This window comes from Eimeria acervulina, genomic scaffold, assembly GCF_000499425.1.
Source record: "Eimeria acervulina Houghton genomic scaffold, Eah_scaff45, whole genome shotgun sequence".
Classification (NCBI taxonomy): Eukaryota; Apicomplexa; class Conoidasida; order Eucoccidiorida; family Eimeriidae; genus Eimeria; species Eimeria acervulina.
In genome coordinates, this window is record NW_013549798.1 from 1 (window position 1) to 14,860 (window position 14,860).

The 14,860-nt window shown below is 49.6% G+C and overlaps 2 protein-coding genes across 2 annotated transcripts; both read right to left on the bottom strand.

Moving 5' to 3' along the window:
- Positions 1-1,272: 1,272 nt before the first annotated feature.
- On the bottom strand, positions 1,273-4,658 carry EAH_00009110 (zinc finger (CCCH type) protein, putative; the record flags this gene model as incomplete). Its single annotated transcript, XM_013395408.1, has 3 exons — positions 1,273-3,337; positions 3,575-3,773; positions 3,962-4,658. 3 exons carry the CDS (start codon positions 4,656-4,658, stop codon positions 1,273-1,275), a joined length of 2,961 nt encoding a protein of 986 aa, XP_013250862.1.
- Positions 4,659-8,445: 3,787 nt separating this feature from the next.
- On the bottom strand, positions 8,446-12,001 carry EAH_00009120 (hypothetical protein, conserved; the record flags this gene model as incomplete). Its single annotated transcript, XM_013395409.1, has 4 exons — positions 8,446-8,471; positions 8,596-8,673; positions 9,072-9,862; positions 10,578-12,001. The coding sequence occupies 4 exons, from the start codon at positions 11,999-12,001 to the stop codon at positions 8,446-8,448; spliced, it is 2,319 nt and encodes a 772-aa protein (XP_013250863.1).
- Between the last annotated feature and the right edge of the window lie 2,859 nt (positions 12,002-14,860).

Sequence of the window (14,860 nt, forward strand, 5' to 3'; positions counted from 1 at the left end):
ATATATAATATATCTATATATATATATATATATATAGATATATATATATATATATATATAGATATCCTCTTCTTTGTTTCTTCAGACTTGCTGCTCCCTCTCACAAAGAGCAGCACATAAACAAAAAGATGCAGCTACAAGAAGCAGCAAATTAAAACCCAGAAAGCCCCAAAAGATACGCATGCAACGGGGTGTATGTACACCTCAAGCTGCTATAGACACACAAAGCAGCAGCAGAACAACAAAGCTGCTGTTTCCCTTGCCGCAGCACTTGGTGCGGTTCACTGCTTCTACTCGCATTACTAACAGCTAGCTTTAGAAATAGCTAGCTGCAGCTAGCTGTTTATTTTGCTAGCCAGATAACCACTCACCTGGGCTAGCTAGCTCATACCTAGCTACTTCTCAATAGCTAGCTAGCTAGCTATTTCGCTACCTAGCTAGCTATTCCGCAGCTTAGCTAGCTAATTCGCTAGCTAGCTAGCTATGGCAAACCTAGCTAGCCAGCTAGCTACTTGGCTACCTAGCTGCCTACTTGGGTAGCTAGCTAGCTAATTGCCTAGCTAGATAGCCACCCGGCCCATACTTTCGACGCCTAGCCGGAGGGCTAGCTAGCTAGCCAGATAGCTAGCTAGCTAGCCAGATACCTAGCTATCCAGATAGCTAGCTAGCTAGCCAGATAGCTAGCTAGCTAGCCAGATAGCTAGATAACTAGCCAGATAGCTACATAACTGGCCAGATGGAGAGCTAGCTAGCCAGATAGCTAGCTAGCTAGCCATGCGGCAGTACAGCTAGCTGGCTCACTAGCTGTTTAGCTAACTAGCTGGCTAGCTAGCGAGTTGGATGGCTGGCTAGCTAGCTAGCTAGCTAGCTAGCTAGCAGGGCCTCGGTCTTCTCTGTCTGTACACCCCGTCAGCTCAAACACCTGTGCTCCACGCCTGTCTCCCTCCTTCGCTGCTGCTGCTGCTGTTGCTGCTGCTGCTGTTGCAGCAGCAGAAGCCGGTAGGGAGAAGGGGAAGCGCCGCAGCAGCACTGAGCTGAGCGGCCCACGACCTGCTGCTGCCGCGTTTTGCTCTCTTCTTGCACCTGTGCATACATCCTCCCGCTGCTGTCCTGCTGCTGCTGCTGCTGCTGCTGCTTCTGTTGCAGTTGCTGCTGAGGACAACGCTTGAGAGGGAGTAGCGCGTATTGCTGCTGTTGCTGCTGCTCCAACAGCAGTCGTTGCAGCTTTCTCCGCTGCTTTCCCTGCTGCTGCTGCTGCTGCTGCTGCTGCTGCTACTTGGAGACAGCAACGGGACAGGAGGAGGGTTCTTCTGCCCCCCATATTGCAGCAATTAGTGCTGCAGTCGGAGACAGCTGCGCCAGCTCGCCCATGTCTCGCGGCGTTGCTGCTGCTGCTGCTGCTGCTGCAGCAGCAGCATTTCTTTCATCTTGGAAAGCAGCAAACAGATTTTGCTTCCCCCGTCTCTTCTCAATGCAGGGAACGCCGCTGCTGCTGCTGCTGCTGCTGCTGCCTGCAGCAACACTCGCTGCCTCAGCAACAGCAGCAGCAACAGCAGCAGGAAGGTCTCCGCTGCAGTCTCCTCCCTGCCATGCTGCTTCTCCATCCAGAGAATCTAATGAAGGCAACCAAAAGGGCTGCTGCTGCTGCTGCCGCTGCCGCTGCTGCTGCTGCTGCGACTCGTGAGCAGCCTGAGCCCAAGTTCGGTGTTGCGGTGCTGCTGCTTGAAGGCCGCACCATAAGGATTTCTGCTGCTGCTGCTGCTGCTCCTGCTGTTCGGTTTTCCCTGTGGCTGCAACTGCCGCTGCACCTGCTGCTGCAGCAACAGACCCGCTGCTGCTGCTGCTGTTGTTGCTGCTGTTGCTGTTGCTGCTGCTGCTACAATCGGGAGTCAGCTGCGAAGCAGCAGTCTCCTCATCTCCTTCTGTTGCTGCTGTTGTTGGCTCCCCCAGCAGAAGCTGTTGTTGTTGCTGCTGCTGCTCGTAGTTGCTGCTGCTGCTGAAGAAGGAAGACACGGATGCATTTGAGAGCAGAGAAAAACCTCCCTTTGCCGACGGTATACACAGGCCCTGCAGCTGCTCCTGCAGAAGAGGTAGCTGCTGCTGCTGCTGCTGTGGAGGCGGGGGAGGCGGTGGCGGTGGTGGTGGCTGCTGCTGCTGCTGCTGCTGTTGCTGCTGCTGCTGCTGCTGTTGTTGCTGCTGCTGGGAAAGCAGCAGCAGCTGCTGGGGGAAATCTGAGTTCCGTCGCTGACCCGTAAATTGCTGTTGCTGCTGTTGCTGCTGCTGCTGCTGCTGCTGCTGCGGAGGGGGCGGCGGTGCGTATGGATTCGCTGCTGCTGAGAGTCCTCTAGTTAAGCAGTGCCTTTGCTGCTGCTGGTATTGTTGCTGCTGCGACTGCTGCAGCTGGAGCTGCTTTTCATATTCTGAGTTGCAGCAGTAGGTAGGAGTGGCACCCGCTGCTGCTGCAGCTGCTGCTGCTTCTGCAGCAGCAGCAGCAGCAGCATCTTGCATGCGGAGGCTGGAGCAGAAATCTGGGGGTGCTCTCTTTCCTTTTGTATGAATAGTCGGGTGCTGCGTCTGCACGGAGGGCCCAGCAGCAGCAGCAGCGGCAGCAGCAGCAGCAGCTGCTGCTGCTGCTGAGTCTCTTGTTGCTGGGAAATGAATTAAATAGCCGGAGTAAGGAATGTAGACGCACACAAAGGGGGCCTGGTATCTGTCTGCAAGCCCTTCAGCTGTCTGTACACCTCGTAGGTCTTTTAGGGGCCCCTGAGGGGCCCCCACGCCGCTGTCTATGCGGAAACCCATTGCTGCTGCTGCTGCTGCTGCTGCTGCTGCTGCAGCAGATGAAGGTGGCACGGCCTTTACTCCCCCAAAGCTAGTTCCCCGCCCAAGTGCTGCAGCTGCTGCTGCTGCTGCTGCGGCTGCTGGAAGCCGCTCTTCTGTGGTGGGCGCCCTGTGACTGCGAAGTGCAGCAGCAGCAGCTGCTGCTGCTGCTACTGCAGTGCTGCTGCTGCTGCTGCTGCATGAAGGGAGACCTGGCTTGGTGTAACCCCAAGAAGGGTTAGGGAGACAAAAGTGCTGCGAGGCGTTGCTAGCTGCTGCTGTTGCTGCTGATGCTGCTGGAAGGCCGACAGCAGCAGCAGAAGCTGTGTTTGCTGAACCAGCAGAAGCAGCAGCAGCAGCAGCAGCTGCTGCTGCTGCTGCTGCAGGCGTTATACTAGAATCTACAAGGCCTCGCAGAGTCCCCTGTGCTGTGGCTTTGCTGCCAGAGGCATCAGCAGCAGCAGCAGCAGACTGCAGAGCATTCTTCCCGCTGTAGCTCGGCAGCAGCATCGCTCCTCTGCAGCAGCAGCAGCAAAAGAAGCAACAACAGGAGAGGAGATGTCGCAATGGATAGCAGTAACAAGCAAGAACACAGCAGTGGCAGCAGCAGCAGCAGCAAAGGGTTAGAATCACAGCTGACTGCAGCAGCAGGCAGCACAAAGCAGCATCAACAATGGTAGCAGCAGCAGCAGCAACGGCAGCAGCAGCAGCATTTTCCGGTTTCTATAGAGTTGAAATATGGGTTAAGCCTTACCTGCCCTTGTAGAAGTGCTGTTGCTGCTGCTGCTGCTGCTGGGCACGCTGCTGCTGCCTCTGCTGCCGATGTTGCTGCCGGTGCTGTCTCTGTGATTGCTGCTGCTGCTGCTGCTGCTGCTGTTGCTGCTGCTGCTTCTGCTTCATGCTGCCGCTACCAGAGCTTCCATCTTCAGGGTTTTTGCTGCTGCCGTTGGGTCCTGCAGCACATCAAAGAAACACAGACAAAAGGGAGCATTCTCGTAGTTGCTGCTGCAGCTGCTGTTGCTGCAGCAGCTGGTGCTGCTGCAGCTGTTGCTGCTGCAGCTGTTACCTCTGCTGGGTGTGTTGCAGCTGCTTGTGCCTGGGGTTTCTGCAGGTGTATGTACAGCTGCAGCAAAAGGCGGACCTTGCACGGGTAATCCGTTGCTGGCGTTAATATTGTGCTGCTGCTGCTGACGCTGCTGCTGCTGCTGCTGCTGTTGCTGTTGCAGGTCGTAGGGTTGGTGTGCATGCGGAGCAGTTGCCTGAGTTCCTGCACAACCGGAGTCCCCCGCTGCTGCTGCCGCCGCAGCAGCAGCAGCAGAAGTGGCAGTACCTGCTGCTGCTGCTGCTGCTGCTGCTGCTGCTGTCTTGGTGTCTGCTGCTGCTCCTTCTGCATGCAAAAAGCGGCAGCGTTTGCGGGCACAGCGGCCGAAGAGGAAGTGCTTGCAGAGTAGACTGTTCCACTGTACATCTTCTCCTGGTTTGCTGCTGCTTGACCTTGCTGCTGCTGCTGCTGCTGTTGCTGCTGCTGTTGCGGTTGCTGTTGATGCTGCTGCTGGTGCTGCTCCTGCTGCTGCTGCTGTTCCTTGCGGCGGTTCGTTGGGTGCTGTTGCTGCCCTTGCAGATGCAGCGGCAGAATCTTTCTGCTGCTTGCCTACAGCTGCCTGGATGCTGCTGCTGCTGTTGCTGCTGTTGTTGCCGCTGCTATTACTGCTGCTGTTGCTGCTGCTTACATTCCCAGCAGCAGCAACTGCGGCAGCACCACCCGCAGGAGCAGCTGCTGCTGCCTCGCCTGAAGCATCAGTGGCGCTTTCTTCTTTTTTCTTCAATGTTTGTTCCATTGTCTGCTACTGCTGCTGCTACTGCTGCTGCTGCTGCTGCTGCTGCTGCTGCTGCCGGCTTGTTATCTTTCGGTTAAGCCGTTATTCATGCGGTGGGTGTACACTGCACTTAGAGGCGTTTGCTGATCCTCTGTGTTTGTCGCTCATATCTAAAGCCGGAAGCCTAAACCCTAAACCCTAAACCCTAAACCCTAAACCCTAAACCCTTTCCGTCTCCAGGGAGCGCCACACGGGGCAGTCGGCAGCGGCGAGCTACACCCAAGAGGCTTTGATAAGGACGGTTTGTGTATGAATAAGTTTGTTGTGTATAAAGAAAATGAATGAGAAAGAGATGCTGTTGTTGCTGCTGCTGCTGCTGTTGCTGCTGCTGCTGCTGCTGCTGCGTCTGCAGCAGCAGCAGACACAGAGGGCCGCTGCAGCAGATTCAACAGCACGGAGGTGGGGGCCTCGAGGAAGAAATCGAAGCTCTAAAGATACCCAACTGTCTCTAAATGCATGCAAAAGAGACAGAGAAACAGGAAGTCAGCAGCAGGGGAAGAGACAGCTGCTGCTGCTGCTGCTGCTGAGTCAAACAGGGCAGCGCTGCTGCCGCCGTTGCTGCTGCTGCTGCTGTTGCTGCTGCAGTTGCCGCGGCTGCCTTTCACCCGTTGAGTATACACATAATTAATAAAACATCTCATGAGTCTGCGCAACAATTGCAGCAGCTGCTGCTGCTGCTGCCGCCGCTGCTGCTGCTGCTGCTGCTGCTGTTTCGGCTCCGGACGACCCCCAGCGCCGGTGCCGCTGCTGCTGCTGCTGCTGCTGCTGCTGCTGCTAGTGCAGCAGCAGCTGCAGCACGAGCGCCTGCTGCACGTTTTGTTTTATTTTAAAATATCAAACAGCAGATAATTCGGGGCTACTAAAAAGATAGAGCCGCTTAATAGACTGGTGGGCCGCTGCTGCTGCAGCTGCAGCTGCTGCTGCTGCTGCTGTCGCTGCTGCTGCTGCTGCTCTTTCAGACGCGAGAGGGTTTGAATGCAACTGCTGCTTTTCCGGTGTATTTGTGTAATTTCTATGATTAAATTTGCTCTTTTAAATAACTATTTCAATATTAAACCCTCGACAAGCAATAATTACCGGCGGCACAGATAACAAACCCTAAACCCTCAACCCTCAACCCTCAACCCTAAACCCTGAACGCTCACGGGCTGGCGTTGCTCGCTTTCAACTAAACCTTAGGCGGGTCTGCCGTATATGAGCATTTTCTAGGGTTTAGGGTTTAGGGTTTAGGGTTTAAGGCTTCAAGGGTTTAGGGTTTATGCCCGGGAGTCGGGAACCCCCCAAGGTCACCCCTAACGTGCGTGGCGGCAGTGACGGTTTAGGGTTTAGGAATTAGGGTTTAGGGTTTAGGGTTTAGGTTTCTGCTGCAAAGAGTTTTCTTACTGCATGCAGAAAGTAACACAAATCTATTTGCCGGGCGAATGTGCAGCGAGGCATTGGGTGTGCAGCAGACAACTGTATATTTGAGTTTAGGGTTTAGGGTTTAGGGTTTAGAGCTGCGTGAAAGCGAGGCCCCTGTATTGGGGTGTATGCGCACCTTCTACTGCTGAGGCCGTAATTGAACTGCCTCCTCCTCTGTCTGCTTCCTCACAGGCACCAAAACCTTTTAATAACAAGTGGCTAGGGTTTAGGGTTTAGGGTTTAGGGTCTTCAAGCGCGTGCTCAGCGCAACGGAATGATATCGTAAACCCTGTACACCCATTCTTTAGGGCTTCAGATTGAGGGTTTAGGGTTTAGGGTTTAGGGTTTGGTGGTCTTAAAGATAGCGAGAAGGCATAGAAACAAATTTGTGTTGTGCGTGAAATCCTTTTGCTGCATTTGTTTGTCTCCTAATCTGCTACTGCTGTTTAATAAACTATTTTGTTCCTTCTCATGAATATGCTGCTGTTGTCTGCTGCAGCAGCAGCTGCTGCTGCTGCTACTGCTGCTGGTGGTGCTGCAGCTGCTATTCCGGCTGCTTCTACGTCTGCTCTTTCTGCTGCAGCAGCTGCTGTTGCTGCTGCAGCCGCTGCTGCTAAGACTACTGCTGCAGTTGCAGGTGCTGCTTTTATAAGGAGTCTAAATTTGTGTTTTTGCCGTTATTTCTGCTGAATAACAAACTCGTTTTACTATACATGCTTAATTTCTTTGGTGTTTATTCATGTGTCTCTTCATCGCATTATTTTATTTTGTTGTTTACAGTTGGATACGAACAAATAATAAAGAACATTTATAAGACAAGCAATTTAAGTTCTTTTCATTCATTCGAGTGTACGTACAGCTGCTGTATATCCGTGTTGGCTGTAAATGCTTGTTCACTCCATAGCTGCATATCTGCATATAAATAAATAAATATATATATATATATATACACCCATAAATATATATATATAGATACTTCCATATAAATAAGTAAATATATATATATATATATACATATTTGTATACATATATATACAGTCTCCTCCCTCCGCATGCACCCCCGAACATTTCTGTAGAAGGGGGTCCTGCATGCAAATGCATGCTGTACGTACACCCTATTCCTTCTAGGAGTATATCTGAATGCATTTTTCTCAATGCATTGCTATAAGCAACAAAAAACAAATAAAGAATATATATACACCTAAAATTTTACTTTTCATCCGCAGGCACTCGCAGACGCCTCCTCCCCTATCTTTCGCTTCATGTCAGTGAATGCCTATACATATCGTATATATATAATATACGCAACATATACAAACATATATATATATATATGTGCATTGTTTATATATATATATAGAGGGAGATACATAGATATACACATATATAGTTATACATAGGTATATAGGTTGACATAAAGGATGTAGATCTCGATATAGATATATGGAGGTATACATAAATATATATATATATATATATATATATATATACATTCATATATATATGTATATATATGAATGTATGTATGTATGTGCGTGTGAATCTGCATATATGCATATATATATATATATGTATATATATATATATATATGCATCTATATACACATGCAGAAATGTATGCATGCTTTTCATTCCCTCATGTCTTAGTATATAAAAAAATAAAAATATGTAGACATGTATTATATATATTTGTTGCGCTGTCTGTCCGCGCAAAATTAAAAAAGTTTGTGGGAAGGAGACCGGGTGTCTCCTCTGGTGTATATACACTGGCTCGAATGCATGCAAAGCCTAGAACAATTATTATTGCTTTTGCTGTTCCTGACAGAGATATGCTGCTGCTGCATAACAAAAAGGAGAGGGGGAAAGAAGACGACAAATCCCCAAACAAACAAAGAAAACCCTCTCCTTCCGCTCAAGCCAATGCCCTCCTTCCTTCACATGCATGCATGCATGCATGCATGCATGTATGCACGCATGCATGCACGCATGTATGCACCCCCACGTAGATGCATTCATGCACCCCGATGCATGCACGCATGTTGGCGCATGCATTCTTGTCACAAAAATGGATGCATGCAAATGCATGTAGATTCATGTAGATGCATGCAGATGCATGCATTTGCATGCATTTTTGGCAGACTTAAAGATGCTTAGGCTGCGAGTAATTGTAGCATGCGTGCAGCAACAGCTCTGAATTGTGGGGCTTTAACAGAAGCAACGGTGAGAGTTGCATTAGGTTGATTAGGGTTATTTTCAGTGGATCTCGTATCTTTTGCTGCTTGGAGGGGCCCCCAGGGGGCCCCCTTTGTAAGGGCAAAGACCTCGGGGAAGAGTTCAACAAAACCTTCTAATGTATCACCCCAAGCAATGGGGCTGCATGCAGAGAAACCATATTCTGCTTTTGTATATAATAGAGGCACCATCCATTTGTGCTGGAAACGAAAAGGAAGAGACGAAGATAAACAAGGCCCTTCTTCTGCTAATAATGCATGCAAACCCTGCAATGTTAGCAGCAGCAAACATAAAGAAGGCGGCAAATCCAACAGCAATAAAGGATCTCCTTGAAATCGAACTCCTGAGAGCAACACAACACAACAAACAAAACAAACAAGAATTTAACTTTATTATATTATTACTCCATATTAATAAAGGATATTATAATAAACAAAATCTTATCATTTCATATAACAAAAAGAAAGTAGTGGATAGAACAAACAAAACACAAAAAATAATAATAACAATGATAATAATAAGAGAGAAACGCAGTCGGAGATAGAGAGCAACAAAAAATACAAAGTAAGGCAATGCATATAACAAAACAACGCCAAATAAATATACAAATAAATACATAACAACTCAATACAGTAACCATACAGCACAACGCAGCTTACTACCGCAAAATAAGACTGCACGCAAACAGCCACGCATGCACGTATGCATGCATGCATGCATGCATGCATGCAATTATGTTACCTGTGTGCCCTGTGTTGGGGCTGAGGCAATTTTCTGGTTGTTCCCAAGGAGCGCGAGGTGAGGTTCTTCCTGAAGCGTCTTCATTTTGCTGTTGCTGCTGCTGCTGCATTTGCTGCTGCAGCTGCTGTTGCAGCTGCTGTTGCTGTGGAATCCCAAGCGGCTGCTGGAGGCCTGGTGCTGTAGGTGCAGCAGCAGCAGCTGCTGCTGGTGCAGTAGCAGCACCACCACCAGCAGCAGCGTTGTGCGAGAACGAATTTGGCGTTCCTGTTGCTGCATCTGTGCTCCGTGTGTCTGCAGCAGCAGCACCAAGGGGGGCCCCCTGCAACGTTCCTGGTGCAGGGGGCCCCCCCAGGGGGCCCCTTGTTGCTGCAGCATCATTTCCATGGGGGGGCCCCCTAAACGTTCCCCCCGCTCCTGTCTCTAGCTCCGTTAACGATCTGTTTTCTTGCTGCTGATTTGCGCCGAGCGGCTGCTGCTGCTGCTGTTGTTGCTGTTGCGTTGGTGCAGTAGCAGCAGGAGCAGCAGTAGGAGCAGCAGGAGCATCGGATCTAAGGCGGCAAGATCCATCTAGCGGGTTGACTTCAACTAAGGGCCCCGTTGAGGGCCCCAAGCATTGCTGTTTATCATAAAAGGAAGGAGGGGGAAAGGAAGCAGTTGCAGGCCAACTGTCTCTGACGAGACACTCCAACATATGCTGCAGCCGCCTTACTATTTGAAGCTGCTCTTGAGGAGAAGGATTTGGATTGCGGTGTCTGTCAGTACTCACCACTAAGTGCAGAGGTTGGTTGTCTCTGTACAAACAATAAACACAAATAAGCACAACAAATCGATAAATTAATATATATATGCATATATATACATATATATGTATATATATAATATAAATGCATGTATAGCATACAACAAGGAGAAGAAAAGAGAAAGAAGACATTAGTGCAAAAGTTGGTTGTCTCTATAGAAATAATAAAGACAAACAAACACACCAAATGAATATATAAATATATTAAATATATAAATGCAAATATACAAAACAGAGACGGAAGAACTAAAGAAAAACAAAAACCCTAAACCCTAAACCCTAGACACAAAAAAAGAAAATTCATGTGAAGATGATTGTCTTCACAACAAAAAACAAACAAAAACAAACAAACAAACAAATGCAAGGAAAAAATGCAGAAAGAAACGCATTTAAATGCAAAAGGAATTAATAAAAATATTTGTTATTATGATTAAATCAAACAAATTTATTGCTGTCTTTGGTGTATTTAAGTGCTGTCTTTGTGCTCATATAAATAAATAAATAGAAATTAAAGATATAAAAAGATGTAAACACAAAAATAAAAAATAGAAACAAAAGATATAAAAGGATATAGACAAACAAACAAATATAAATTGAAGAGGCATAGGAAGATATAAACACAAGAAAATAAATATAAACAAGAGAGATAAAAAGATATAAACACCCGTAAACAAAGACAAATCAAGTAGATAATTGTTTGTATATACCTAAAGGCATCATATTCATGTTTATTTGTATTTCTTTTTAATTCTTTTCCATATATCTGCACGTGAGCGCCCGCTGCTTTCTGCAATTCTTTATGCATTGAGCCCCGCACCCCTAGCAGCACTTTTGCTGCTTCTCTTCCACCTGGGTGAAAGGTTGTAGGCACCCAGAGGTCAAATAAGAACTGCCCTCCTCCCCTCCTGCTGCTCCTGCTGTTGCTGCTGCTGCTGCTGCTGTTGTTGTTGGTGGTGGTGGTGTTATTGTTGCTGGCGCTGCGACGCCGCCGCCGCTCAGACCTCCGCACCTCCTCCTCTTCTTGCATGCAAACCGATCCCAACTCCCCACGCCCCACACCTCCATCTCCCATCAACCCCGGGGGGCCCCTAAACCCCTCAGGGGGGCCCCCAAATCCCTCTGGAGGGGGGCCCCCTACACCCGAAGGGGCCCCCTTTTCAGGTGAAGCAGAAGCAGCAGATATAGACAAATCTGACTCTGAACCTGAAAGAGAAGACATTGGAGTTAGGGCCCCTCGTATACCCTCTGCAGAAGCAAGGGGGCCCCCCCCATGCTGCTGCAGCACCTCGACAGAGAGGCTCCTCCTCTCCTGCTGCTCCTCTTCCTGCTGCTCCCCCCCTCGCTCCCGCTCCCGCTGCTGCTGATCCTGATCCTGTGAAGCAACAGACATCAGCGACAGCTCCGAATCAGAAGAGGCACCAGAGAGGCCATCAGGGGCCCCTGAGGGGCCTCTGGGGCCCTTTAAAGCTGCACGCGACCTCTTCATGGGGGCCCCCAGACCCTCCCCAGGGGGCCCCCCTCCTCTCCAACGGCTGCCACCAGAAGATCTATCTCTGCTGCTGCCTCCCCTCCAGTCCGATCTCCCCCTCTGCTGCTGCTGCTGCATTTGCATGCGATTCAGCCTCTCTTCTCTAGGCAGCCGACGCCAGGTACCCCCTGTTCTCTCCCCATAGTGCCGCTTCCCTGGGGGCCCCCTTGATCCTGCGCCCCTACTGCTACCCCGTTCTGGGAGGCCCCCATGGGGGCCCCCCGGAGGCATAGGGGGGCCCCCATCGTGGGCACCGTGGCCGCCCGCGTTCGCAAAAGAACGCTCCTGAGCCATGCGTGCCTCCTCTGCTGCTGCTGCTGCACCTGCTGCAGCGCCTGCAACTGCAGCATGATGTAACGCCAACGCCCCAGGCAGCAACGCTGGGGGTACTCCACCCATAGGTAGGGGAATCCCCGGAGGCATCATCAAAGGAGAATGGGGGAACATAAGGTGCGGTGGGGGCCCCGGGGGGGCCCCCGGGGGCCCCCCAGGAGGAGCTGGTGGCACAGGGGGCCCCGGCGTGGGCCCCGGCCCTGTGTGAGCAGCAGGCAGCTCTCGGGGGTCGGGGGGCCCCCCAGGTCCGCGAGGCTCCGGGGGGTGCATGGAGTTTGCTTGTTATATTCTCTTCTGTTCAGTTATGATGCAGCATACGGCTAAGTGTAGAGGTGCTTCTCACAGGTACTAACTTATGCTGTGTCCAGCTATTGATGCTGCTTCTGCTGCTGCTGTAGTTGCTGCAGTTGCGGCAGTTTCTGAAGTTGCTGCTGCTGCTGGGGATAAAGGCAGATCGCCCCCCTGCTGACACGCAGAAGTTTCTGAATTAATATATAATTATTTTCTGGGGATAGAACTTGCTGAGTTAAGATGGGGTCTGCACTGCTGCAGCTGTCGTTCGTGCAGCATGCAACGGCGTCGCTATGAACAGCGGAGCGTTAGCGATTGAAAAGGCAGAAAGTAGAAACAATAAAAGTGATTTAAAATGCATTATAGCAACAAGTAAAGAGGAACATAAGGAAAATATCATACGCTTCCCACCTCAAGCCCCATTCTCTGTATGTACGTTTATACAAACCTACCAACAGATAAAAGCCCCGCGACGCAGCGATGAAGCTGTACGTGCACATGCAGTTAAAAAAAAGAAGAAACCAAAACTACAAAATAATTATAATATATTTGAAACACCGAGACAAATATATACTAATTAACCAACCACACACTCTGAACAGCAGCAAGGCAAATAAAGGTACGCGCCATTTGGAGTTGTGTATATAACGAGTCCTCGATCCAACATCGACCATCGAAAGCTACAATAGATTCAAAATACCTTATAAAATGTATGATGATTATATAATTTAAAAAGTATATAAGGACACCCCCTACAGTGTCTAGGCTTCCTGGACTCAACAGCACAAGACGTAGAAAGTTCTATTTATTTTGGTGCGGTGAGGAGACAGAAGAAACAAATACTGAGGCAAGTTACAGCAGCACTCCTTGCTGCTGCTCGTGCTGCAGCGCAGCAGCGTACTCAAGCAAAAGACCCAACAAGCCCCTCTCTGCTGCTAGCCCTAACAATGCACACAGCTGTAGCCCTGTAGACAGTTGTTGTACACATGCTTGGGCCCCTTTAGCCAGCTGGCGAGCCAGTATAAATATTCCGCATGGTCTCTCTCAAGGTAGAACCTGTATGTTTCGTTACAATACACGTATACTATCTTCAATCAGGCCATTCTCATCTATGCAAACACTTCATTTGACGAACGGCAGACGTAGAGGACTCAGGAGCAGATTGACAGACTCTGCGCAAATTTCTCCGTCACTTCATCAATTCTGGTCAAAGGAAGCTGTGCAGAAGCTTTTTCCCAAGTTCTTCACTCCTCAGGAATAACATTTCCTTCTTATTTGCCCTGGTGTCATCAAACAGCAACGGTTTTTTCAGCCAACGTTGCTGTGTAGCTGCTGCGGTTGCCGCACAGGTACCGGCCTCTGATCTACAACCCCTAAACTCTCCTGCAATACGAGGAACGACTGGGGAAGGTTCAAGTATCGTGTGGGACGTCAATATCAGAATTCCATTACTGAAATTGCACTGGTGTACATTTTGGCCGCGCAGACATTCCTAGTATCTTTTCACCGCCTCCCATACCACAAAATGGGGGCCCTAAAGGTCTTGGGAATTCTCGCAGCTAGCGCCTTGTGTGCCTTGGGGTCGGAGGCCAGTGAATACCTTGCGAAACAGTTTATTGCATGTGCGTCTTGTTGGCTTTGTTCGTATTTCCTCCGCAAAGGAACGGCAACGAACAGTTCATGAAACAACCCTCAGCCGTACATGCACAAAAAAGAAAGAGAAATATGGTTGAAAAGCAAAACAGCAACAGTGCATGCGCTGGTAGTCCTCAGCTGGCCCTTCCACTTTAGCATTTGAAATTTCTTTCAGCACGTTGTCGTTTCGCCTCCACCTTATTTCCAGGCATCGCACGTAGAAAGGTCCTGGTTTGCCTCACGAAATGCAACAAACAGCACCCAAAGCAAGTTTTTGCTGTAATACGTCATAGTATTAGGGCGAAGACTTCACATAGTATAGCACCCCCTCACTAAGAGAGCCAATACCCCTCATGTCTGTGCATCTACGGGTCAGCTCTGGCGTTTTGGCGGTTTGTACTGTTTGCAGATGCAAATACATACCCCAGCAGGCAAGAGGCGGGTAAGCTAGGCGGCAAGCACATGGGAAAATGTAAAGTCAACCGCTGGATCAGCAGTGCTTTACCTATTTCCACGACTGTATTGCTTGCGTACTGCGCAGCTGGCTCTTCTGGGCAAGCTGAAACCGTGCAAAAAGAAGGGGAGGAGGATACCACATCAAGTTCGATGCAACCACCATCATCCACCTCGTCAGAAGTGCCAACAACGACCCCAACAACAACCACAACGACGGCCGCACCACCAACCGAGACAACGGCCACACCAGCATCCACAACAGAGGAAGCAACAACAACTACGAAAACAGAATCAACAACAACCACGACAACCGCCACAACAGCAGCAGCAGCAAGCAGTCAAAAAAATAGCCAGCCGTCTGGTGCGCCTTCTTTTGTGTTGTGTCTGACGGCCGCTGCTTTTGCATTCTTTCTGGGATCCTTGTCGTTTTAAAGTGAGAAAAACCGTTGCAAAAATAGCGGTGGGAGTGGCCTGCTCCGCCATATATTGAATCATGTTGAAGCTGAAGGCATTGCTGTTCGCTCTAGTAGCTTTCTCTCCTTCCTGATTCACCAAAACATCTTGTTTACTTCCCCCCTCTGATGCACAGCGCTTAGCGCTTTCTGGCCGAAGCCCTCTTCGGAGCTTCTACGAGCGGCTGGGCTGAAGAAACGCTTCAACAGCATTCACTCCATTTTTCTCTACGGCGGCAATCGAGCTAGACGTTAGTGCAGGGCTTAAACAAACCTCCCTACCCTACGTCTATCC